This window comes from Bombus huntii, chromosome 1 (assembly GCF_024542735.1).
Source record: "Bombus huntii isolate Logan2020A chromosome 1, iyBomHunt1.1, whole genome shotgun sequence".
NCBI lineage: Eukaryota > Metazoa > Arthropoda > Insecta > Hymenoptera > Apidae > Bombus > Bombus huntii.
In genome coordinates, this window is record NC_066238.1 from 20,651,011 (window position 1) to 20,678,398 (window position 27,388).

General features: G+C 37.4%; 1 protein-coding gene across 3 annotated transcripts in view; it reads left to right on the forward strand.

Moving 5' to 3' along the window:
- LOC126872731 (doublesex- and mab-3-related transcription factor A2) overlaps positions 1–27,036 on the forward strand; it is a 33,994-nt gene extending 6,958 nt beyond the window's left edge. Inside the window, exons 3-7 of one of the 3 annotated variants that reach the window (XR_007692153.1) lie at positions 22,004–22,126; positions 22,685–22,956; positions 23,562–23,868; positions 24,938–26,506; positions 26,541–27,036. Coding sequence is in view for 1 of the 3 variants with exons in the window: in XM_050632877.1 (XP_050488834.1) it covers positions 22,004–22,126; positions 22,685–22,956; positions 23,562–23,868; positions 24,938–25,263 (1,028 nt within the window). In the remaining 2 variants the exon portion in view is untranslated. Of the gene's footprint in view, positions 1–22,003; positions 22,127–22,684; positions 22,957–23,561; positions 23,869–24,937 lie in introns of all 3 variants that reach the window. The other 2 variants (XR_007692156.1, XM_050632877.1) reach the window with 2 other exon arrangements.
- The last annotated feature ends 352 nt before the right edge of the window (positions 27,037–27,388 follow it).

A 27,388-nucleotide genomic window follows, 5' to 3' on the forward strand; every position in this document is an offset into this window, starting at 1 on the left:
CCTGTATTCTTGCTAGGTCGAAGATCCTGAGGTTGCCAAGAGAGGGTTCATGCACTCTCGCTCTCTTCCTAGTCGCTTTTCGAGAGGGTCTTCCACGATGATACCGTCTTGTACATCTTCTACACGAGATTCTGACCCTGAGTTTTGAATTTGAATTATCGAAATTGGTTTTTTTGAATTTTAATTGATATCAAATCATAAACATATAGATAAATGGATATAATACGTTCAATTTTCTCCTAAAATATTTTACACGTTACATTTTTGTACCGAGATGACTTTGACTCTGATTGACTATAATTTCACTTTGAGACTGATTAATGTACATTTATAATAATTTATAATAACAATTAAGTTAATTGTATTGAGATTGTCGATATTATGTGCATGTATGAGAAATTAAAATATACGAAATGCATATGCAAAAGTATGTAAAATATTAAAAATATCGCATTCGTTATATGCAACATTACACTTACTTCAAACAAAAACATCCGCAGTCTAATAATCATATTCTGTGAGCCCAGTAAATGAATGAGCAGTAACATAAATGTTAATACATTATTTTTTGCAAGAAATACGAAAATATTGAAATAATTCCATCAATATACTATAATATACTATTACAATATAAGAATTACACAGGATATTCTCCTTACTCTTATCGAAAAGCTTCAACGAATTTTACTTCATTTAGTCTTTTCCATTATAAAATACCTATGATATAAATAAATTCAGAAATTTACAATAAAGTAACTAAGAGCTAAAAGCAAATGAGAAATATTTACTCCGCACTACTCAGAAAGTATCGAATTATATTCATAGCCGGCAGTGTGCGTTTTTCCAATGATATTATCAAATTTGTTCTGCACTATTCCTAACTCGACTTACATACTCGTATGTAAGTACTATATGTATATCATTAAAACGGGATAATATACTTACACGGAGAGACGATTACTCGCAAAAGGAGGATGCGACGTAGATTTGGTCTTTCCAGGGAGGACTCCTCGAATGTTAGGTAGGATACGCTTTGTACCGGGTCGTACACACGCGAAATGGAAGAACGTTCCTTTTGTGTGTACGCGCGCGGTACACCCTTTATCCCCCGAAGGATCACTTGGTCTCTCCTTCGTCTAACCCCGGGGACCATTATCCAGCCAGTTTCTCACAGTAGAAGCTTCTTCGAGTGTCCAAGAAACTTTGTGAAAGACCAGTTCGCTTCCGTTCTTCCTCTTTCGTGGCTGCGGAGGACACCAGGAAATTATTTCACTCGACCGTGCAACGTTCGCCCTCGGCACCGATCTTCTCTAACCCTCCAGTGCTTAAGCTCTGCCTCGCTTCTTCTTCCTCCGATTTCTACCGGTGCAGTACGATGATATCGCGTTCAGCAGAGTCTGTTTAAAGGGATCTTCTGTGGCGACGTCGAGGAAACTTTTTCCAGTTTTCCGTGTCATCGTTGGCTGGTCAAAGCAACGCGACGGTAGCATCTGTTGCCGAAGACAGTGTTTGAGATTGCGGTGTGCGGGGATGGCAGATTGAACGATGGCTGTGTCGCTGGTGGTTGATAACGTCAGTTGAGAAATATCTCTTATTACAGATGGCAGATAGATCTATGGGAAAAATATATCTATTAGGGGAAGATCACGAACCATTCATTTTACTAATAACACGATTAATAATATTAATATTGTTAAAATAACATGAATGTGAAATTGTACAAGTCACAAATTTTGCAAGTTACATTGATAGGATTAGATAACAGGAAGTATCTAATACGACGAATAATTTTGTTGCTAGACAAAGTTGAAATATATTAATCGCAAATTAATAAATTAGAAATCCTACTTAAAGTTTTGTTTGATGACTTGGCTGCATCATTTCCGCCTACAATAACCTCTATGCAGTCCGTTATTTCTAACAACACGAGGTCTCTTAAGGGTCATGGTATACCACAAGTCTCAGGTATTTGCAATTTGTACGGAGCCCTAGCAACGAGTTTGTCCACTCGTAGAAAGAATGGCGAACGTGGCACGAATAATTACGAAGGCTTATCGCCGATAGAACGAAGGAGATGAAATCCACGATGGGGGCCGGCTACTTACGTCCCGGCGACGTGCCTGGTAACATTGTTTGCAAAGAGTCAGCACGGCTTCGCGGAACAGAAGAGCCCGGTCACGGACTATTCCTACCTATTTGCATAGGTGTAGCCGGTCCTACGAATGCACGTACACGTGCAACGCCGCCGTGGAAGCACGTTTCCCCGAGTGTGTTTGAACAAAACTCCTGCCAGTCGTCCCTCTTTTTATCAGACGTATACCAATGTTAGACAGTGATCCACGAATCCATGCTCTCGATCATGAACTTTCCTGGAAATTCTCGTTTCTGTACATGATTCTTCACGCTATATGATTCGTTATAACCTTTGTATGTTATAGCATATTATAGTGTAGTGGTTTGTCAATCCATTAAGGACTAGCAGCTGTGTTAAAGTTGTATTAATGTAACGTTATTAAGAACACGTATATATGGTATATATGATATAAGTTGTAGTATTTCCAAGGTACTGAGGAGAGATGTCGCGGAAGAATTATGTATATTGCCAATGAAAAGTAACGAAGAGTAAAAGTTGAGGATAATTACTTATTTTAGAATATAAATGTTATAGCCATTAACACAACTGTAGTATCGTGGAAAGGAGGGCCTGTGGTGGCACTCGATAGTAAATACCACCACTCGACACTAACTATTATCGGACGACGATAGCTCAGTGGTTGGCACCTTAGGTTGCGAACGTTCGGGACCCGGGATCGAATCCCGGCGACCGGAGGTCCGATTTTTCTTCCACGGTACAAAAAATGAGGAAAAGAGTGGCCGTACCCAGCAGCGGACCTCTACAGCGCTAAACACAGCTCAACGATACTACACAACTATATGTTGAAAAATTACGACTGAAATATACACAAGAATATGAAGTAAAGATATATTAGGTAGATATACAGTCTAGATATAAGGTGGGAATTAAGCAGATATAGGGTAGTCTAAACGTCAAGCAGAAATTAGATATGCAATCAGCCAGCTGCAGAATGGAGATTAAAATATTAATAGTATTCATAGTATTCCTTGTACATTCTATAAGAATTGTATTCTCATTAGAATGCAATGATACAAAATATCATTGTAATGTTACTACGTCTTATGCTAATATACTGCCGGCTAAAGTATAGCATACGAGATATACATTTAATATTTGTGTCATATATAGATGCTTCTTACGTCGAAAGAAACGCGCATCGATAATGGCCTTGTCAGATGATCATCGTCTATAACCCACGAATCAACGTCGGATATTCGTGTTCGAGTAGCGAACCAAACGTATCACGAACTCGCCAAATCCTTGATCTTTGCATCACAGGTTCCATTTCTCCGCGAACGATTCGTCGACCAGAGGAATATTCACTGGCCGAGAGAAAAAGGTGAGAGGGTAGTAGCAAAGAAGAAGAAGCTGGCCATGGAAATGGAATCAAAGTGTTTTATATTCATCCTCGATGGTTTCCTCTTACTGCACCAGTCTCTCTGGATCGCTTTTCCAATTTAAAAATGTTATTCGGAAGTTTTCACCGACCACCATCCTCCTCCCGCTCTTCCACTATATTTTTCTCTGTTTAACGACGAAGAAGGAAGAAAGAAAGCGGCTGTGGTTAATCAAACGTGTGCTCTATCGTCGAAAGGGCTTCTTCTTCCTTTTGTTACATCTGCACTCCCGTCGAAGAACAGTTACGCGAGCCGCGCTCTTTTTAATTACGTCCAAAGGTATCGCTTATCACGATCTTTTCATCGAATAAGGTTTTCAGAGAGAAATTGAGGTGGATCTTCGACCACGTGAAATTACAGCGCTGTGAAGGATATTATACGATGGGGACCTTCCTTGTTCAATTATTTAATATAGACAATAATAACGATTAATAGTAGTCGCGTGAAATTAAGACGCTGTGGAAGATACTAGAGACTCGGATTGCTTCTTTTTTAGTTGCAAATCGGCTGTTTTCTTTCATCGAACTGCGTATTTAACTGTATTGATTGGCTATGCTGAATGTTATAATAATGACGATTTATAATTATTATAATATAGCGAGATTTAACTTTTAGCATTGCTTTGATGTATTTTACATACTTTGTACGGGATTTTGCATGTAATTAATCCATTCGTTGCTACTGAGATACGTATTTTTTCATTAGAGGTGCCTCACGTTGCGTTGATGGAATTATTTAAGTGACGATACTAACGCGATTGTTACGATTTTATTTTCTGTGCGCTTTCACAAATTCATTATACATTGGGTACATAGGAATAGCAATTGTTACTTAAAATACAGTGGTTACAAAAAGTATTTGCACGTGTCCTTACTTTCGAACGAAGCATTTTTAAGCTGCCTTTTTAGAAGTTTCCATGATACAAATTTGAAAAAATGATGAATTTCCATGATACAAAATTTTTGTAGCCATATGACACCACTGCTAAGTGATGCAAAATTGAATGTACTTGTTGCTTTATTAAGTTTCGGCTTCACAACCCGGAAATGGACTTGATTTTGCAATATTTTCTGAAACTCACACATACTTCTATCTTCTTCACAGTTGATTTCACACACATACAAGGTTCATAAAGCTAAGCGTATTATTATAGAAAAATATACAAGATCTGGCCGAATAAAATGTAATTTCTTATGGAAAGGTAGGGAAAACATGTAGAGTAATATTTTTTCATTCTCGGCCTAGGTTTCGAGAAAATCGAATTTGCAAAATATTTAAGTCGGTATTTAAAAATTGAATAAAACACAAGTATACTCGAACGTAACTAATTCTGAGCTAAATAATCGACAGGAGGTGATTTTACAGGAGGTAGAATAACATTTTCTCACAAGCCGCTTTGTTTCCAAGAAAAATAAATTGGAAAATCTATCGTATGCATGTGCCATGCCGATTCTTAATTAAACATGTTCAAACTCTATTTTCTTGAAAATGACGCATTAAATGGGCAAATTTTATCTTTCGCTCTTTACTTATTTTCGTATTTCGAATAACGTCCTATTGATTATTTAACTTGTTAACTGCGGAGGTAAAATCAAGCGATTTTAAATAAATGCTCCCATGATAGATTTCACGAAAAAAGTAATGCAAAACGAGGAAGGATTATATTTTTATTCGATAAAAAATTAACAATTCATTGTTGGAAAAGGTTATTACAAAACTTAAAAACTGCCGGAAAATAAAATTCGTAAACAAGAAAAATTAAAGGACCAAAATTGGAGAATTTCAGTTGATTTCAGTGTGGTATTTTTCAAAGCAAGATACCACAAAAAGTGACATTTCTCGGGTCAAACGCGTGACTTTACTCAGACTCTTACGGATTCCATTTTTTGAGCAGAACTTCGCATCTTCGTGATGGATTTGCTTTTGAAATTGTAGCTGGTATGAAGTTGGGGACATATTTTCCGATGAGATGTGTAGCTTTTGCAGCTGCAGTTGGTCCACCAATATTCAAAGCTTGTGCCTGCTAAATTGCACATTCTTCGACAATTTCCTCAACACAATTCGAGCAAAGATTTTAATTTTTTTAATATAACACGTAGGAGTTCGAACATATAACGTCTATGAGGTGGAGAAATATTTTCTTATAATACTTCCTTTTTCTTGTATTTTTCTTGTAAGTGTATATGATATAATTATTCCATCGCTTTTGTCCACGTCACCCACTTTCTCGTCGGTTTCCTCACTCTAACGCCTCGTTTCTCTATTTCCATCGTAAATTATTATAAATAATAATATTATAATTAAATCATTATAAATTTCACTAAGGAGCAGTACACATCAATAGCATTATTTTGTTCATATATCTTGCAATACACCGACCGATACTGTTCTAGTGAAGATGTTTTTATATCTCGAGGAACATGAAGTCCCTTTTGTCGCAAAGTACCAACAATATCTGTCTTAAAGACACATAGCTTTTTCGCGAGTTCTATGCTGGTGTACCAACTATCCGCATACTAAACTAAACGCCTGGTGTAATAAATAGATAACGGCAGAGTTCTAGAACGATGCAAATTGTGATCTTATATTTAGGATAATTTTGACTGTAATCTGTATCTGTTCCAACGTATATACAGAAGTTCCAAATGTATCCAGATTGACCTTCGCGTAATACGCGCAACTTCATTCCAAAACGACTCATTTTAGAAGGAATATACCGCTTCCAAGACTTCCCGATGGACGCAGTAACGTAGGCAAAACAATTTGGAAAATACCCGATATACGCAGCGAATAGCCGATATACACATCAATGGAAATAATCAAATAACCAAACTTTTTTGTATAAAATACTTACTGGAAATACGTAAGGGAAACATACCATTAAATGTCATTTATATCACTTTCTACTAAAATTTACAGCTTTCATAGTAAATGGTAATTTTCTATTTCACACGACGAGTATACATGTCAACCGCACCGAAATAAAGTTTTGCATTGATGTGTATGCACGTCGAACGCAGTAAACTGGTTAAATCCAGTCGGTAATTAGCCAAGTTCAAGTATACTTGATAAATTTACAAACTCGATTTTTTCGTATTTTATCCAGGACCAAGCCGAGGATGAACAAATTTTATTTTATATTATTTTCTTTTTTTTCCACAAGGAATCGCGTCGTGCCCGCTTTTTACGTGTTATACGACCGGATCGTGTATATATATACAGGGTGGTTGGTGAGTGGTGGTACAAGCGTAAAGGGGGTGATTCTACGCGAAAAAAGAAGTCGAAAATATCGAATAAAAATTTTTCGTTTGAGGCTTTGTTTTCGAGAAAATCGACTTTGAATTTTCGCTCGGTACGCGTGCGGTAGGTTATACCGGATCTCACTGTAGATCGTTGTCTCGATGGAAAAATTGAAAAAAAAGAATTTTTATTTTATATTTTCGACTTCTTTTTTCGCGTAGAATCACCCCCTTTCCGCTTGCACCAATTACCAACCACCCTGTATATGTCAGAGATGAAAGGACATCTGGGCTTTTCTTTTGGAATGTTTCAGAAGATCCCCAATACTTTAGCCCAGACTTTTATTATATATATAATAAATTAAATAATAAAACTGAGAAATAGTTGTAATGTTCTGACCCGAGTATGGGTGCCCGAGGTTTATGACAGTGGGCTTGGGCTCGAAGCGACATAACGGGTCACTGAACGTAGTCACGGTCACGGGAGAGACGTGTACCTAACAGAGGTATGGAATAATTACATAGCTGTCCTTAAAAACAAAGATTGACCCGAGAGGTACGGAGAGGAGTATATAAGGGCAGTTCCACTTGGACTGTAGTTCAGTTCAGTTCATTCAGATAAGTTCTACTTGTACGTTGAGTCACACCAGAATCGTGTATCACATTGCATTCGTTATTCCGTTGACCGTGGATTCGTTATCGAACGTAAATTCGTTGTCATCGACATCTCGATCATCCAATCGCCGTTGTTACTTGTTACACTCTGTGATAATCACATTGGTATCCGTAAATATCGTCCATAGTACATCACACCGATGGCCAATTCACGCGAACATTCATTATACACCCCTAACTTTAACGATAACCCGACATATATACACCTATGTATAAAATTGAACGTACTTGAACCTGACTAATCGGTACCTGATTAAATGCAACAATAAGTACAATGATGCGTCGATACTTTGTGTAACCACTGTATGCATGTAAAAGCTCAGGATAAATCAGAGATTTCCACGGCGGAGGGTTTGTGGAGGGAAAGCGCGAGATGGCGGAAATCGGGTTGGAAGGGTGGAAGAAGGAGCACGAGGAGGTGAAAAAGAAGAGAATCAGAGGTGGAAGCGTGGCTTCCCCGTGGCCCTGTTGGCGTTCAGCAACCGTTTACGAGGCATAAACGCCGAAACAAAAGGCGGCTGGGCGCGAAACAATTAAAAACGTTACGCCCGATCGCTCTCCACCGGTTCACCCTTACCACCACCCCCACCCTATTCTTTCTTTCTTCTTTTTTTGTGTCTCTCCGCCCCTCACCGCTTATATTCACGATCATTCTCTCTCATTCTATCTAGTTCTGTCTCCGTTATTTTTTCGCTTGGTGGCTTGTCGCGAGGCTCTTTAACCACCCCTATAGCCATCGAATCGAGAATGAAAAAGGGACCAGGAGGGGGTGGAACGTGTATAGGCATCCCTTTCTAACTTTGGGTGCGGAGCACCCGGTTTTTGCACCCCTTTCGCCAGCGAAACACGAAAACACACGGACGGATAAACCCCGACGCCCACACGTCCCAACGTGGAAACAAAAGGGGAATCGCGACGATTTAATGACTGATCGGGCTGTTGCTCGCTGTGTCGCTTAACTCGGCTCTCTGCCATATACCAAGATGTTATGTATCATGGCTTTCCCTTCTTTTCCTTCGTCTTATGTTATGTGGTTCTTACGTGCATCGGATGACCCTAGTGTATTGTTGATTCTTCTGTTAGTTTGTCTTCCTTCCCATTTTAGCTTTTGTCTTTTACGTTGTTCTTTAGCGAAGTAGTTTTTCACCGTGATTCTTCTCTCTCTGGTTTATATGCAAAAGGCTGAAATATATAGAAAGTGGTGTTAACATTAAAATACATCGAACACTAGAAAGAGATATTCAAAGACACAGTATCTGTTATTTATGTATAAATTAATATATATCAATAATTCATAAACATAATTTTCGTATGAAATCATATAGAAGAACCTAGTTTAATTTAGCTCTTTTCTCTCTCTTTTCTAACCAATTAGAATCTATTGGATTTTTTTATTTATTTATTTATTTAAATTTTACAATTTGTCCAGTAGGACATTTGGTAAAATATTATAGCTTAGTGGTATAGTAATATAACATTTTTTTTTATTTATTTATTTATTTAAATTTTACAATTTGTCCAGTAGGACATTTGGTAAAATATTACAGCTTAGTGGTATAATAATATAACATGTGGGTGGCTACCCCCAGCGGGGTACCATCTTCGTGTTTGTTAGGTTATGTCCTTTGTGAAATCTATTGGATTGGCAAATAAGTTTAGGTGGTATTGACAAAATCCGCAATCACTTAGCTGCCAAGCCAATATTCCTCCAGTTCGCCTTTTCTTCTTATTTTTCTTACGTCTGTGTAGTCCTTCCAAGATTCTTTTTCCAAAATTTGAAGTACTTATCAAACACTAAGTCAAACATCATCGTAAACCGCCATCAGCATCAAACAACGTTATCACTTGAAACTATAAAAAAACATCAGCAAACCTCAAACGCTCAGTTATATGGTGCAATCACATTCCACGTAAAATCTAGTCGGGGAACGCTCATTCATGCCAAACGCGATGAAGACCAAGCATCAGAGAATCAGATCCAGCAGCAGCTGGATGTAGTAAAATACAGCTCTCGTTCCTTCTTTCCTATCGACGAATAAAAACCAGAGTAGAAAAGGGGTGGGGGCGTGTGGATGGTTAAAAAGCGGGTGAAAACATTCCTGGGCCGATCGCCGCGAGATTAATTAATCGGATGCGACGGGGAGTCGCGTTGAAAAAAAGACGTTTGGTCGGCGAGAGCTTCGTAATACATTCCAGTTACCGAGGCAGCCAGTGGATGGCGAAGTAAATCAGGTGCGGTGCAGCGTGCATCGTGCACGCGCCGGAAGAACGAGCGACGAACGTGAAAAGGACTTCTCATTATTACGTATCGATACGCCCGGAAAATAGCAGAGGCCCGGCGATCCGTGGTCTCGCCGCGACAAAAATCAACGCGGGGAAATCGGCGCGGTTCGAGGGCCGAGCTGAAGAAAGGCAAGTATTGAGAGCGTGAGGAAAGCGGTCCGAGATAAAGAGGGTGGATGAGACGAAGAAGAAGAAAGAGAAGAGAAGGTGGAGAATGAAATAGAAGGGGGGTTGGAGAGAGTAGTGTGTGCTGGGAAAAAGAGGAAAAGCGCTGAATTAGGTTAGGTTCGCATTGGTGATGGGACTAGATTCGCGTCCGAATGACAATCATATTTCGATGGATATCCTGTTTTTAGATGTTTGGTTTTCGTGTTCGATATACATATGTGTATTTTGGTTGAGATATTTGGTTTGGTATTCATTTGGTATTTCAAATGTTGGGAAAATTTTTGAAAGTGATACAAATGTGGAGAATAAGGAGAAAAAGAAAACTGAAAGTAGTAGATTGTAATTGATTAGGAAAAGGAGAAAAGGAAGTGAATTAGGTTAGGTTTGCATTGGGAATATGTGAGAATTGAATAATTATATTTCGATCAATATTTTGTTTTTGGTGTTCGATATATATATATATATATTTGGGCCCAATATTCGATTAGTGTTTCAAATTTTGAGGAAAAATTTTGGGAGGAGTAGAAACGTGAAAAATAATAATAAGAAGAAAACTAGTAGGAATAGATTATAATTGTACAGAAAAAAAAAGAAAAAGTGTTGAATTAGGTTAGGTTCGCACGACATGTGAAGTTCTAATGAAAATTATATTTCGATAAATATTTTGTCTGTGGATATTTGTTTTTAGTGTTCGATATACGTATTTGAGGTTAATATTCGATTAGTGTTTCAAATTTTGAGGAAAAATCTTGGGAGGAGTAGAAACGAGAAGAATAATAATAAGAAGAAAACTAGTAGGAATAGATTATAATTGTACAGAAAAAAAAAGAAAAAGTGTTGAATTAGGTTAGGTTCGCACGACATGTGAAGTTCTAATGAAAATTATATTTCGATGAATATTTTGTCTGTGGATATTTGTTTTTAGTGTTCGATATACGTATTTGAGGTTAATATTCGATTAGTGTTTCAAATTTTGAGGAAAAATCTTGGGAGGAGTAGAAACGAGAAGAATAATAATAAGAAGAAAACTAGTAGGAATAGATTATAATTGTACAGAAAAAAAAGAAAAAGTGTTGAATTAGGTTAGATTCGCACGACATGTGAAGTTCTAATGAAAATTATATTTCGATGAATATTTTGTCTGTAGACATTTGTTTTTAGTGTTCTATATACATATTTGAGCTCAATATTCGATTAGTGTTTTAAATCTTGGGGAAAATCTTGGGAGGAGCAGAAACGTAAAGAATAAGGAGAAAAGGAAACCTGGAAGGAGTAGATTGTAATCGATTAGAAAAAAGGGGAAAGTAGGTGAATTAGGTTAGGTTCGCATTGGGAACGTGTGGGAATTGGAATGAGAATTATATTTCGATGGATATCCTGTTTTTAAATATAATAAAGCGTCAATTATCCGAATCAGTTGAGACTGAGGTGGTTCGGAAAATCGAATTACCCACTTGATAGCAGTAGAAATTAATCCTAAAATTACTTATCGAATACAGGAGTATTACTGCTGCAATTTGAAATTTGTTATGTATTACGCAAAATATTAATTCATTTTTGAATAAATGCTTTGAAATAACGATATACGTACATTTATTACATACTTATCTACATATAGCTTTTCACACGAATAAGAAGAACAAATATATATAATACGTAATAATTATATACATTAATATTAAAGAAGTCTATTTTTTAAAGCAATCTGTCCGGTTACAAGAACTTATGGCGATATCGACGATGAAACATGAATTCACTTCACGATCAAATACCAATTCGGATAATTGATGTCGAAGTTCCGATAATATAATCGACGCTCTACTGTATTTAATTTTGGTCTTCGATGTATGTATGTTGGTTCTGTATACGTTCGGTATTGCAAATTTTGGTAAACGAATCTTGGCAGGAATACAAACGCAAAGCGCAAGAAGAACAGAAGAATTGGGCAAAGTAGATCGCAAATGATTAGAAAAAGCAGGCTGAGAGGTAAATTAGATTATGTACAAAAATAAACTGTCACATTAGAGATGTGCATGCATCGGCATGAAAATTATATTTCAACAGGCGTTCTATTTTCAGATATTTGGTTTCAACGTTCCCGTTGTTGGTTGAGAAATTTCGTTCAATGTCTCGAAATTGTCCGAATGATTTCCAACCCGATGGCGTCTTTCCATCAGCAAATTCGACTATCTTAAATCCAAAGAAACTACAATACAAAGGAATCGTTAATACGCAATTCTCTTTTCGACTTTATGATTCTTAAAACCTTGAAAGCCATTTTGTTTGCTGAGATGAGAACAACGATCAAACTTCTTATCTTCTTGAAGTTGGTTCAAAACTCGAATCTTCAAATCTGCCATATTATCTCGCGGTGTAACTCGCTGAAAGAGAACACAGAGAAAGGACAAAGCTCGGTGGTCCCCGAAGTCGCGAACAGCCGGTTACTTTACGATCTTCCGAACAATAGGAAATGATAATTCATAGTGGATGCTTCCTACGACCCTCGAATTACCCGGGGGTGTTCACAGGGGCCAGAGGCTGCGAAGTCCGCCGCACTACCGTGCAGTTATATGGTATCGACCAACACTGCTCGTGATAACTGTAACGCCTCGAAGGGTTATTTATTGCGTCGATTCGAACGTGCAACCCCTTTTTCCACACTCGTTGCGAATAGACAATAACGATGTGTCATCGTTTTTCCTCTCTTTTTCGTTCCGTTTACCCTTACTTCGCGCTGCATCGTGAATTTTTCAGGAAAAATGGCCATTTTCGAGGTGCATCGAGATATCATAGCAAGGGTTGAATGCGGTTGAATAGACATACTAAGTTCGTTTCTGTTGGATAAATGGATTAAATTCTCGTTGAAATATCGTGATATCTTTTGTTTCTCAGAATCGCTTTCGTTGAAAATTAATATGCCAGCTTTGTAAATGGATACCGTAACATTTGCAATTTTGAACGATCGTAAGAAAGCCTTCGTTAGGAGTAATATTATACTTAGACCACGCATGTTTATGCAGATGTATAAATGTAACCAAAAAAAAAAAAAAGAGAAAAAAGAAAAAGAAAATGACCCTAAACATTATAACGAGAATATTTTATCTTTGTTTATTATTCGTAATTCGTAATCCTCTTTCCTTGTAGCTTAAGGATGACTTTCAGTTACATCGTATACATCAGTAGTATAACAAGACTGTATTCTAGGTACATGTATATTTTTACATATTCTACACATAGCATGTATTTTTGCATTTTTTAATTTCTCATAAATATATACACAGGGGCAGTTTAATTATGTGTACGTGTAATCTTTTTCAACGATATTCAAACACTGTTTTCTGAATTTTCATCAACTCGGTAGACGTTCCGTGGTCCATGAAACAACACCGATCGTCACACAGCAAAGTCGCGATGATTCTGACACGTCGCAAGACGAAAGGAGAAGACATCACTCGCAGCTTTGTTACGTATACCGTGGCAGCGATTATAAACGAAACGATTATAATGCGAATATCCGTAAATTTTCTCTCGTTTATATTTTTGGTCCCATATCGTAGCGATTCATACTGTAAAATCTTTGCCAAAGTCGCATACCTAAACCGTACTCGAGAAATGCTCCTCGCAATAGTGAGAATCGCACAAAAATTCGTCCAATGATTCTCAAGATTACCCCGAGCGTACGGACACATAGAGTACCATCAGCAACCGATAATATAATCAATATTTCAAGATTGTCAATGAAAATGCAGTTGCTCGATAAATATTGACGATATCGTATCGACGATATATATTGATCCTTTTAGTTGGAAAGCTTGCGATATTTACAATATATATGGATAGTCTGAGAGCGCTCTACCTGGCAATTTTATTTCCTACCACGCACAGCAGAAGATTACAGCTTCGTTATTCCATTACCAGTATCGATCTAATGTTTTAACTTTTATGCTACATGACAACTTTTCCCAAAATTCCTCCCGTTTACATTTTCTCTCGCAACAGTCGTCTTCTTTCTCTTCCAAATTTCACAGTTGGGAAATTTAAAAGTATTGCAAATAATCACGAGAAATGTTGTACACGAATATAGACGATGCGTTGTACAGAGAGACACATGTGCACGTAGGTACATTCTTAGATAGCGGTACGTCCGCGATTAATTAGACATCCCTATGGCGTACAAGTCCGTAGACACTCTTGACCGATGACAAGACGCGCTCTCGAAGCAGATACACACAGCGGGCTGGATCGTGTGAGCACACGATTCGCGTTGTTGTAGGTCTACGCCCTAAACCCGGGACCGCGGCGTATCAGCGTACGGTGGAGACAGACGCGGACAATGGAATCATGCGAGGACAATGCCGAATAATTTAGAATGGCATATAGATATCGGGAGCTTCCGGCCTACGGCGCCGCTGCATAATAGAGAATAGGAGTAATAGGACACAGGCTGCAGGGCAACTGTGGAGGACACGAAACATCCCTATAAATTTCGCTTAGGCCGGGTCGACAAAGACGACAAAGACGATACCAGCCAATCTTTTTCGATACAATCGTTTCTTGTCCACTACTTTGCGTAGAAACATAACTTTATACCTTTTGCCTGATATTTTCATCGTATGGCACTTGGATAAGTTGAAATATAATTTACGACGCGTACACTTATTGGCTAGTTCGTTAAGATCGTCTTGCGTATCTTGTGCATCGGAGTAATTTAACTTAACTATAAATGAGCGGAAAAGACAGTATGATAAACACGATATTGTTACACTCTCACAAAATCGAATATAATACCGCGCTTCACGAATTCGCTTATCACTATTTCTACGTCACAGCAACACGATTAATTCAACTCTGACAGCATTACCACGCTCACTTTTCCTTTAACAAACCTTGGTAACGCTTGACAACATTAACATATCTTAACAACGTTTATAAACGATCAGCCACGTCTTTCACACCATCCCACAACTTCGGCTATTCTGACAAACACATCTGCCCTCAGATGTGCCCAATATTACTAATTACACTTGCGCTCCTGATTTCTTTACTATTCCGCAACGATTATTAACCTCAATGAATAATCGGAGTAATTTAACTTAATTTAAGTTGATACAAAATTTAAGTTCATCCGCATTTACATAAAAGTAGCATAGCCTTGATCGTTCGTGAATATAAGGAAGAATAACGGACCAAGCTGGGAACTTGCGAGATGCACCAGATGCGACTAAGAGTTGAATTAGATCTGCAACGACACACGAACCTTTTTACTTTTCTATTAATAAAACATAGCTACGTATCTAACTTAATAAAAGCTCAATTTGTTAAACGGAATCCACCATGAAACAAGATACATGTTCGCCATTTCCTACTCTCATGAACCATCCTCCTTACACATTCGCAGTCTCCAGCATGGTAGATATTCCATTCATGCCCGAATTCGTAATAAATCTTTTGGAGGGGTCGTGCCGCGAGTTTGTCGACGTCGAAACGAGTTTTATTAACTTCCTCGGTCCTCGTCCCACAAAGCACACCGGTGATACGTTACACCTTGGCGATGGCGATACAACGAAGAAGTTAGACATTTCTCGCTCGTGTGCGTTCGACAACAGAAGAGATTACAATAAATTGCATTCACCCTTCTCGAAATACAAGACGACCATTGATACGGGGATGTCGAATGAAATTTGAAGAGATTTCGGCTCACGATACTGTTCCCTTTTCTTCTTTCTCTTTTTTCATTTTTTCTTTTTTATCCTTCTTCCCTTCTTTTCTATTCGGATTAGCGTCGTCGTCGTGTTTCTGGGCGTGACCTATCGCGATATTGTCTCCGTTTTCGCACCTTCCCCTATGCCTGCAGATTAAAATCGCTAGTAAGGCTTTAGTGGACACAGTGGATACCTGAGTGATCCGTTCGTCATTCATCTCGTTGGTGGCGAATCGTTGGAACGTAGAGGAAGCAACTTCCAAATTTGTAATCTGATTCTACGACAGATATTACCGCTATCCTTCGTTCGTTCCTTAAACGTTACAGAAATTGGATGGTTAAATAAAATATGATTTATGTTGTCTTTGTATTCAATTTCTCCATATAATTAATATACAGTAGCCACAAAGTGTATTTGTACATACCTCTATTTTCCAATGAAACATCGAACCTAATTAATTACCAGACTGTGGATTTTTATGCGTATATGAACAATTTATAAATCCACTTAATGAATATAAATATAAAAAATATCCGATGTACAGTAGTCATTACAAAATGTACGCGTCTCGTAACAAATCTCTATGTAGGTTTTATATCTCTAATTATCTCCATAAAAATACATGTTTGCATAAAAATCCCAGTAATTAGCCCAGTAATTACAACGTATAACGCTGTACGAATAGGTATTTTCTGTAGTTACTATAAAGTTGCTATTGGAATAAGGATGGACTAACTTTCAATTACTCGCATTATAAACGATCCTTTCCTTTTACTCCTTGTGAAACGTGACTTGCGAATACACCCACGCGATCATCGGAGACCTCCCTTGGTTTCAAGGACACGCGAAACACGCACATTGTTACGCCAGTTACATTGAAAAGGAGGCAGAAAGACAGCCAACGTGAAGTCGCCCCCATGACGTCTAGCGCGTGAGGGTGGATTTCCCCGTTGGAGGCAGTGGGGTCACCGTGGAAGAATGATATTTTAATAACTGTCTGGTAATCCTTCCGACGACAATGGTGTGTTCATGATACCACGCGGGTAAAAGCTTCTTCAGCGTGGAATTTTCTATTGGTCGCAGCCAGCGGCTACATTAACACCAGCGGCGGCGATATTGCATTCCTTTCTCCTGACGACGTCGATCGTCATTAATATCATTTTCAACAGCGTTGGAATTCGTGCCGGAGAGTCACGTGCTCGATCGATACCACCCCGTGAATTATTGGTCGGTTCTTCCGCTTTTTATTTGTTCAGCATCGCGACTTATTCGTCATTGTATTATTAGACTGCCACCAAATGATATTTTCCATTGGAATGCTGAAATACAAAGCAACAATTAATCGTGAATTTTTATTCTAATAAAAAGAATGTACTATGTAATATAATTCTAATAACATAATAGATATAAAGGATGAGACTACCAGATGCTTGGCGAGTTATTTGTACAATAGGAAGAATTAGAAATACTTATAAGGGACGATTATATATTAAGGAATTTTTTTTTGAGTAATAGAGTACTTTGGAAATCATTAACTGATTAAGCTCCTTTTTTCGCTTTTCGATATAAACATCCCATCATGCAACGATTAATTATTCGACCGAAGAGCAGAATCATCTAAAGGAAACTTCATCTGTCTATTTGCAATTATTTATAAAATAAATAAAAATTGTTTTATACGTAATGTCTGATATATCCTGCCAAATATAATAAAGTAGCAGTAATTTTCTAATTCGTAAATTGATCATTTTTATTATTAAACGTATGTAAAAGTTTTAGTCTTTTTTTCAATTTTCCTTTATTTGCACAAAAAGGCGGTAAATTATATTCATTAAAAGTATGTAATTCTACATGAATGCTTGAAGAAAAGACTAAAACTTTTGCATACTATAACATAATATATTATATGTCGGAGATGAAAGGAAAACCGGAGCCTTCCCTTTGCAATTTTGAGGAAGCCTTCTAATGCTTTAGCCTAGATTTTATCATAACTGTAATTAAGCAATTGTCATTTGTAATTGTTTGATATTTGTGAAAGCGAAAGTGGGTTCGAGATGACAACTGGTCGCCGAACGTAGCCACGGTCACGGGATAAACGTTTTGCCTGACGAAGGTGTGAATCGGTTGTATTGTTCTCCCTAGAAATCACATAGAATTGTACTTTAGAGATGTCGATATAATGGGACACACGTTGTATTAGGAATCAATCTCCAGACAGAAACTGACTAGTAACGGCGTTTGGATCTTTCTCGATGTTTCCAAAGAGTATACAACAAACTTTTGACAGAAATTGCCTAGCAACAACGATTGGAACCTTCTCGATGTCTCCAGCGAGCATATAACAAACAAATGCAGTCGTATAGCGAAAAAGATTTTCATCAGATATTTATTCGTGTGATCGCCTTGGAAAGTGATACATCGAGCAATTTACCGAATGTCTCAGCAATCGTATTTTTGTGTTTAAAATTATTCTACGCATAGTAAAGAGTTATCCCGTTGACCGTGGATTCGTTTGAACCCCGGAACATTGTTAATAGCGTAAATTAAATTCGTTATTCGTAAAACCTATCAATCGTTAATCTCATTATTCGTTAAATTCATTATTCGTAAGACATATTATTCGTTGCTCTTATTGTTCGTTAAACTTATTATTCTTTAATCTAATTATTAATTAAACTTATCGTTTGTTAATCTTATCATATATTAAACTCATTATTCATAATATTTTGTAAAATCTTGTTTATTCGCGTAAATATATTCTCTGTTTTGTAAAACAATGGCTAATTCAAACGAAGAATCATTACGCGCCTTAAATCTTATGATAACCCGACATATATATAAAATTTGCTAATATAATAAAATAGCAATACTAAATCAATAGGAAATTCAGATACTCTTATATTCATTTCAAATATATAACATATCAGACGCGTTATTTCAAACTTATTGGAGCAAATTATCGTCGAACGTTCTACCGTACTTCAATTTGCTTGTACACGTGTACAGTACAGTGTACAGACGTCTAGTTGAAGAGGATTGGAGAGACTCGCGGTGACTTCAACGCGGTCAATCTTGGCTCTTTAAAAATTTCTTCGATCCGTCGTTACCGAACCGCTCGAAACTTGTATTTCTGCAGGAACGATTGAGTTTAAGCGAAACGGAAAACTATAATCCGACTCGTTTATTTCTTGCACAACGGTCGTTACGGGTCTCGTTACCGCAAAATACTGGCCAAGTATTGGAAACTATTATTGACGACCTTCGACAGACTTCCTCGACATTCTCCTTGCTTTCTCTTTGAGTTCCTTTTTATACCTTGAAAAAATAAATAAGGAAGTTGGTAGGTATTTCGAAAACTTTTAACAAATTTGACATGCTTTGGTATAATCGATTTCTAATTTTTAGAATAAAATAAAAATACGTAAACTTGTTTGTGGTAAAAAAGATGAAGTCAAAAGGGATAGAAAAATATCAAGTATGCAGAAGTATGATAGTACAAAATGTAACGTATTTAGTATAAGAGAACAATGTAAGATTATAAAATACTTAGCATTATGTGCTTTCCTAAAAGTGAAATTATTATTATTAATAATAATTTGACAATATGAAAAATGACATTGTATGGAAAATTTAATCTAGGAAGAAGGGAAAATTACATATTAATCAATTAGTTAATGATATCTATAATTTAATTTTGAACTTGCGTATAGTTTGTATAATATTGAAAAAATATCTATTAATATTACACAAATGTTGAATCAGTTCTTCTTTAATATTCTTAATAATATTAACGAATTTGTTAAACGTTCCTTTGATATTCTTTTTGATATTAGTATTGTGTACATTTTAAATAAGTAATAATATCCGAATCAAAGGCAGCTACCTTGAAAAAAGCATGCAGTTACCCTCAGACAAATTTCTCACAAGTGTACCTTTACCGAGGAACATCGTACCGCGATCAGGAACCTTTAAAACCATCGTCACAGACAACTACACCGCGTGAATAGCGAAAAAGCAGCGATTCTTTCCATTCACGAACGCTCGACGAACCCATCTGTTCCCCCCATTGCGTTGGCCAGCTTCTTTCTTTTAATCCCTGTTTCATTAATAGTTCCCCGGTAATTCGAGCCCACTTCAGTTTCGTTCACCTCGAATTACCACCGACGGATTCCACAGTAACTTCCGTCGAGAGAGATTCCCGGAATAGACGCCCTGTGATCTCACTTTCTCTCCTTTCTTCCATTGGAGGAGATTGCAATTGCCAAATTGTTACTTAATTCCCTTACATAACCTAAAAAAGCACAGTTTGAATTTCTATAACTGATAGGATTAAAAATTGATGGCAGAATATGATCTTATTTTTATGATTAATTTATATGATTTTGATCTTATAGGATGATTGATTTTGATTTATATGACTTTAGTATATTTTTTTAGAAGATACGTGACGTGCCAGAATAATCTGTCACTATAAAGTGACAGACAGTTTGACGCTGGACTTATCTTAACTTTACTCATTAATATCTGCTACAATGAGAAAGGATTACTCTGGTTATATGTTTGGATAAAATTTGGATCGAATTTGAGAACGCATATAGAAGTACATTCTATTTACTACAAATATACATATCTGAACAGTTTTGCGCATACAATTATCCTCATACTGAATTTTGTCCAAATCTAACCACAATCTATTCCAAACCTAACCACAATCTATTCCGAATCTACTATAGAAGCTACGCCGAAATGACGCTGGACTTATCTTAACTTTACTCATTAGTATCTGCTACAATGAGAAAGGATTACTCTGGTTATATGTTTGGGTAAAATTTGGATCGAATTTGAAAACGCATATAGAAGTACATTCTATTTACTACAAATATACATAGCTGAACAGTTTTGTGCATACAATTATCCTCATACTGAATTTTGTCCAAATCTATTCCTAACCTAACCACAATCTATTCCGAATCTACTATAGAAGCTACGCCGAATTTAGCAAACTTCAAGTAAAATATAAAAGATGAATACAGGATCAGAATATGTTGTAATAACAATTTCACAGTCTTTAGGCATTCAAAGGTACTGAAAAAAAATATGCAATCAAATTCCACTTTGCACATTAACTAACTAAGCGACGAATCTGCTCTCTGTATGAAAAGAGAGCAATTGCGAAGTAGCAGCTAGCGGCAATTAAGTTAAACAGCGGAACACTCGATATAGTTGCTCGGGGCAAGCAGACCCCAGAGCAAGCTCGGGAGTGCCACTTGAAACAACCTTGTTATCGAAAGCGTGCGCGTCAAGAATTAACCCGTGGAACAGCAACGAGGGAAGTAGAAGAGAAAAAGGGAGAGATCGTAAGAACGAAACGTTAGGCTGGAAGCTACATTTCCTCGCCCTATATATGTATTACTCCTCTTCCCCCCCCCCCCACACAAGTTCCAGCACTCGTCCCCTCTCTGTCTCGCTAATAAGTGGCCGGTTAAACTTTTTAACGAGCGGTCAGCCGCAGTAGACTTTCTTCGACGGGCAACGCACCCCTGCTGGATTCTTTCAGGCACTGACGGCGACTTAATAGCCGTGCACGTGCATACATCTCCGCACGTTATAACGACACTCTTCAGATCGTATTATGTACGTAGTTTAGGAGACTGTAGAGTGTGGTTTCGTGGTGTACGTTATCGTAATTGAGTAGTTTACATGGCATTTTTGGTAATTTACATTAATTTTTCACATATTTGCAATATATTTATAAAACGTAATAATACACTTTACTACGTAATAATACATTTATAATACGTTTTATAATACATACAATATACAATACTTTTGTAATATATTTTCTTTGCATTATGCTTTTTATTATTTTTACGTTGAAATTGAGATATGTTTAGAATGGGTTTTGGTTAGGTCCGGATTACGTTTGAGCAAGATTTAGTTTGACAACAGCTACATATATACATATTTACAATAAATATTGTTTTAATATGATTCCAAAGTATTCTATATAAGAGACATAATACATCGATAAAAAATTTGTATGGAAAATATTCAAATATTTTCATCTTTGTACATACATTCATGTATATCTATATAACGATAAATCGTTACACGTTCTCCGTTACGTGATTGGACGAAACGGTTCGACGCGAATATCAGCGGGTGGTAAATACGCGCGGGGCTCACAATAAAAGATGCACAACGTTTTTTCAAGGGTGTCAAGGATCTGTAAGAGTCAATTCGGCGTGCGTCGTAGAACAATGTAAAGTGTTTGCTCGCTGGAGAATTTCATAGGTATTGTGCGTATTAATGCGCGGTTTTTCTTTTCTTTTCTTTTCTTTCTTTCTTTTTTTTTTTTTTTTATTATTTCGCAAACGAACGATACGCCCTGTTTTGTTCCAGGCACAAAGAGGTCGAGAATCTCTGAGAGCACTACGGGAACAATGCTCTCCACGAGCGACACCGGTAACGAAGACGACCGTGACTCCGACTCCGGTGGAGAACTTCTTGCTGACCGTTCATTGGGTAAGGCTCCCTGAAATCTCGAATTTCGATCGATTCGTAACTAACGATTGAGGTTAGAATTGTAAATTTGAATTATTACATGAAGTAAATTGGAATAAAAATTGTAGACTAGTTTTGTTAATTGTAATTGAATTTGCAAGAGGGTGTCTTCGTCTAGTGGAATCCTTCATCCTTAGTTAAGTGATGTAGATATTTATACATATAATAGGTCACTATAACACGAAAGATATCAAATGTTTTTCAAATTTCCCGCAAAGACTTTATCATTAACACGTTTATTTTCAGCACCATATGCAGAATAGAGAATTAATTAGTATTAATTGTAAGCTACAAAATACGTAAATGAATGTACACACATATAGGTACTCACCTAATTTTCGTGTTTAGTTAAAACCATGAATAAACCTAACCTAAATATAAATTGCTTGATAGTTTAATAATCGAATCTTTCGTATACAAGGTGATTGTACACAAAGCTGCGTATATATCTTTACAAATATTCGTGTGTTTATGAACATAGGTAAACCTAACCTGAAAATAATTTTTTTGTAACTGCAGTTCCGACGTCGGTTGGAATGACGGAGAACGATACAACGCGAAAACGGTCAAATAGCTTGAATGACTCCGAAGATGGAAGCCCGGAACCAGGTTCTCAGAGTCCGACACATACACCTCCACTGACGCCAGCACTAACGCCGCAAAGAGAGGATACGCCAGCGCCAGAGAATCTCAGCCTCCGCAAAAGCGGAAGCCCTCAGCAGACGCAACAGACCCTTCAGCCAGTGGACCTGGTGCAGCCTAGACCTAGTCCACCGTTACCCTCGTTGGCGGTAAGCTTTTTACCTTAATCCTTTTACGATTACGAGTCCATATACGGGATTTCAAACGAAACGTTTTCGATGTAGAAGATATAGAGGAACCAATTTATAAGCTGTTTAGTAGTCAAATCGATCAACTTTATTTTTTGTAATTTTTCAATATATATCTGCGGAGAATTTCGCTGAAATCGATTGACTTTACCTTTAGCAATCTTTTTTCTGTGTGAACTCGTTTTCAATTTTTTACGTATATATACCTAAATCGAATGTGTGTGCTTATGAAAATTCATGCTTTTTGTGGACATAGGAGACCCTAACCTAAATAGAGCTTCGTTTTGACTTCTAAACTCGTAAATTCAATTATATAATTGTATTGTGACAAGTTCTATTACTATTTTTTCTTTTTCCATAATATTTAAAAATATTTTCATTAATTTATTTGTAATGAATGTATACATTGTTGCAAAAAAGCAACGCAGCTTAGTTTGAACATAATCCTACGATGGAGGAGAGCAAACTTAGGATTATGTTAGGCATGCTAAATTCAAAATGCTACTCCATAATCATTTCCACGCTATTTCTAACGCCATAAACAATGCTTACATTCTCTTTTCCAGGCTGCAGCGACGGCAGTACATTTTCCACCTTACGCTCCCCTCTATGGTCCAGCAGCGAGTTCTCTCTACTGTTCACCAGCTTTGTACCAGCATCAGCATCACCATCATATCCCAGAACCACGCGAGATCCAAATGCAAATGCAGATGCAAAATATTCAACAAACCTGCGGCCTTCAATTACAACAGCAACAACAGCAGCAACAACAACAACAGCAGCAGCAACAACGATCACCCGTCGACGTACTGTTGCGAGTGTTTCCCGGAAGACGTCGCGCGGACGTCGAGGCTCTGTTGCACCGGTGCAAAGGTAGGCACTGCAATCCGATATCCGCGGCCATTATTCGTGGACAGAACACAATCCTCGGCAGGTCCTCTGTACTGAGAGATCGTCAGACGGACACGTGGCTGAGAAACAATTCGAGAAGATTCGTCCATAGTGTTCTCGAGTTTCCATTGCAACCCACGGCCGAGTTTCAACCCTTTTGGTCGCGAGATTCGTGGTACCCTTTGGGAATGGGTTTTGGGAGGGATTCTTGGAATTTTCAAAGAGGTTAGGAATATTTTTATTGAAATTTATTGAAGGGAATTTTGGAAAAAATGGTATATAGATATTGGATTTGGTTTCGGGATTTGATGAAGAGGATTTTTAATGGATTAAGTATAGAATAGAATTCCAGGATTGGGTTCAGAATTTAGGTTTAGGTTTAAAATTAGGGTTCCAAACGTGGGTTTGGAATATTCTAAGGGAATTGTAGAAATATCTAAATAGAAAAATTAAATGCAATTTTAGAATATTCTGAGACAAGTTTAAAAATAGGTGATATGTGCTAAAGTAGCGTTAAAGAGTTGTAATAAATAGTATCTGCTATTGAAAATTTTGTCGATTACAAATGCAATTTTGGAATATTCTAAAACGATAATAATAGAAAAGAATAGATATTAGATCGAATTTTCTGATGTTGTAAAGGATTCTTATATAAAAGCAAGTAACTGTAGATGCTAAAGATAGATACTAAATAATAGATGCTAATGCGGTTTTGTAATTTTTAAAACACTTTCTACCGAAGGGGTTGAATTCTCGGTTTCAAACCTCTCAAGAAACAAACAAATAGTATTTCTCAATCTAGTATTCTTAATCCAACAATTTAAAGTATCCAACATAAAATAATCTACATAAATTAAGCATGCTATATAATACATCCCTTCCAACCTTCCACTATTTCCATTCCTAATTAAATGTACATCAAATTTTTTCCAACCTAATCTAAAGAAACAAATCAAAACGATAAAATTGCCAACAAAAAGTCAAGAAAGAATGTTAAAAAGAAAAAGAAAAAAATAGGAAATAGAAACTGGCAGAGGTGTCTGTGTCGCAGGCGACGTGGTGTCGGCGATGGAGGTATTGGTCTGCGAGGACAGTCTCCAGCCGAAGTCTGCGTTCTCGCCGCTAGCAGGCGCGTTAGCATCGGCTGCGGCCGCATCTGCCTCGGTCTCAGCCGCATATGCGAGCCGGGCCGCTTACTGCACCACTCCCATACCGTCGACCAGGCACAGGTTCCTGGCCGCGCCGTACGCGGGTACCGGCTACCTGCCCACGGTGATCAAGCCGCCCAATCAGAGCCTACACGCAAATGGAACAGGCGACGCCTATCGGGAGACCAGTCCCGATGATGCGAGTGACAAGACGAGCTACTCCGAGTGACCGGACGATGCGCAGGCCGCCACCTGGTCTTACCTGCAATAGCTTAGGGGTAACGGTGGGGAGGGATTTCGACCGTGGAAATGGCGGCGCGTCCGCTGTCGTTTCTTCAAGATGAGAAATCATATTGGGGAGCGAGAGGGTTTCCAGAAGGTTTCCGATTCTCTGTGGGATACGAAGAGGATGGTTCGAGATCATTGTGACAAGAAACATTTGGTAATTTTCTATTGTTGTTATGATGACGGAAAGGAGGTTTGAAGGTGAATGGTTCTGAAAGGAAATTTCAAGCAGATGACAAGATTGGCGAGGACTTGGGATTGAAGAGGATCCGATGTCAACTTACGAGTTAATCAAGTTATCATTAGAGGTTATGATGACATAATGAAAGGTTGACAGCGAATGGTTCTGAATGGATATTTGGAGCAGATGCTAGAGATCGATAAAGACTTGGAACTATGTGATTTTTTAAAAAAGATATGATGTCATCTTACGAATGAAATGAGCTGTCCTAAGGATTTGGAGGTTATGATGACGCAGTTTGGAAAACGCAGATGGAAGTTTGGAGGCGAATAGCTCTGATGATGAAGATTTGCAACAAATGATAAGAATGAGACAGTGTCTTGAAAAAGATTGGAAACAGAAAACGGGTCATGGAACCTAAGTAAGGAAGATAAGAAAGAATTGGTGAAATCTACAATTCTACTTACATACTTATGAATGTAACCTAATCCAAAAGGTCCAAAGAAGAAACTTCAAAAATATGTCTTTCCGAGGAAACCTTGCATATTTCCTCAAAAACATAGTAGACGCATTACATACAAGGTATGTCACTTAAGAAGAAATCAAAGTTCTTCGAAGGAAATCAAATATGGCGGAAGAAGACGTTCCGCAATTTTATAGTGTGTGAACCACAATGAAGAATTCCCGTAGACCCTCTCCACCGCGTGCTGCGGATACCGTTAGAAAATTTTCAATCCTGAAAAGTTGAAGATTTTTTGTCGAACGTCTCTAAAGAATATATGAAACAGTGTGGCCAGTAATCCACCGAATAATACAACTCGTGTCGATCAGTTTCGTATAGTGTTTCGTTCCGTGAACGTACTAAGAGAAACAGATCACGATAAAGAGAATGAAAAACGAGCCGTTTGTGCGATGAACGGCTGTCTCATTGTAACAATATATCTTTATACATGTGTAGATAAAGCGACTTAACGAAGTGTGTGTGTGTGTGTGTGTGTGTGTGTGTGTGTGTGTGTGTGTGTGTGTGTGTATGTGTGTAGGTTATGTTCGAGAGAGAGAGAGAGAGAGGGAGGGAGGGAGAATGAAAGAAGAAAATTGTATTGTCACGATAAAAATTAACTAGTAAAAAGAAAACAGAGAAAAGGAGGATACGACATGAGAAAGGAATTGTAAATACGCGTGAATTGCTTTAGCCTGATCATCCATTGCAGTTAACCGGAAATACTGTCACGGAGTATGTTTAGCGAAGTTACACCCGTAATAAATAACGAAAAGAGCAAAAACAAAAATAAGAAAATTAAAAAAAAATGATGTTGAGGGAAAAAGAACATAAAACGGAAAATAAATTACGTGTTTCTGGATACAGGAACATGTACGTATAACACGACCGATTATGCATAAGTGTTTGCCTGTAAGTATCACGGCTCTAAGATGTTTAGATTCGCCGGCGACCAGAAGCGTCGTTCTTTGTAGTTACCATATGTTATCCGAGAAAATGTATAGACGGTTTATGAGAATAATAAATAAGATATTGATACTCCATACATAGTGTTCGATAATGAATCTTACCCTTTGTTCACAATTCAATTTTTCTTCTCTTTCTTTCCTTTTTAAAAGCTTTGAGCTTGACAAAAATTATAACCTATATAAATTATAACCTTATATAAATAATTAATATACCTATAAAAGGTAAATATACTTTAATCTCTATGCCTTTATAAACATCTTTGAATCTAATATTGTTTACCACTATGCTATGAACAACCAAATTTGTATATACATACATATATTTATTGGTAGAAATTTAATAACTTTTATAAATATTAGTTTCTGTGTTTTAAACAATAGCGTAGAATTATTACTTATTATTTGTTATTTCTCCCATAAA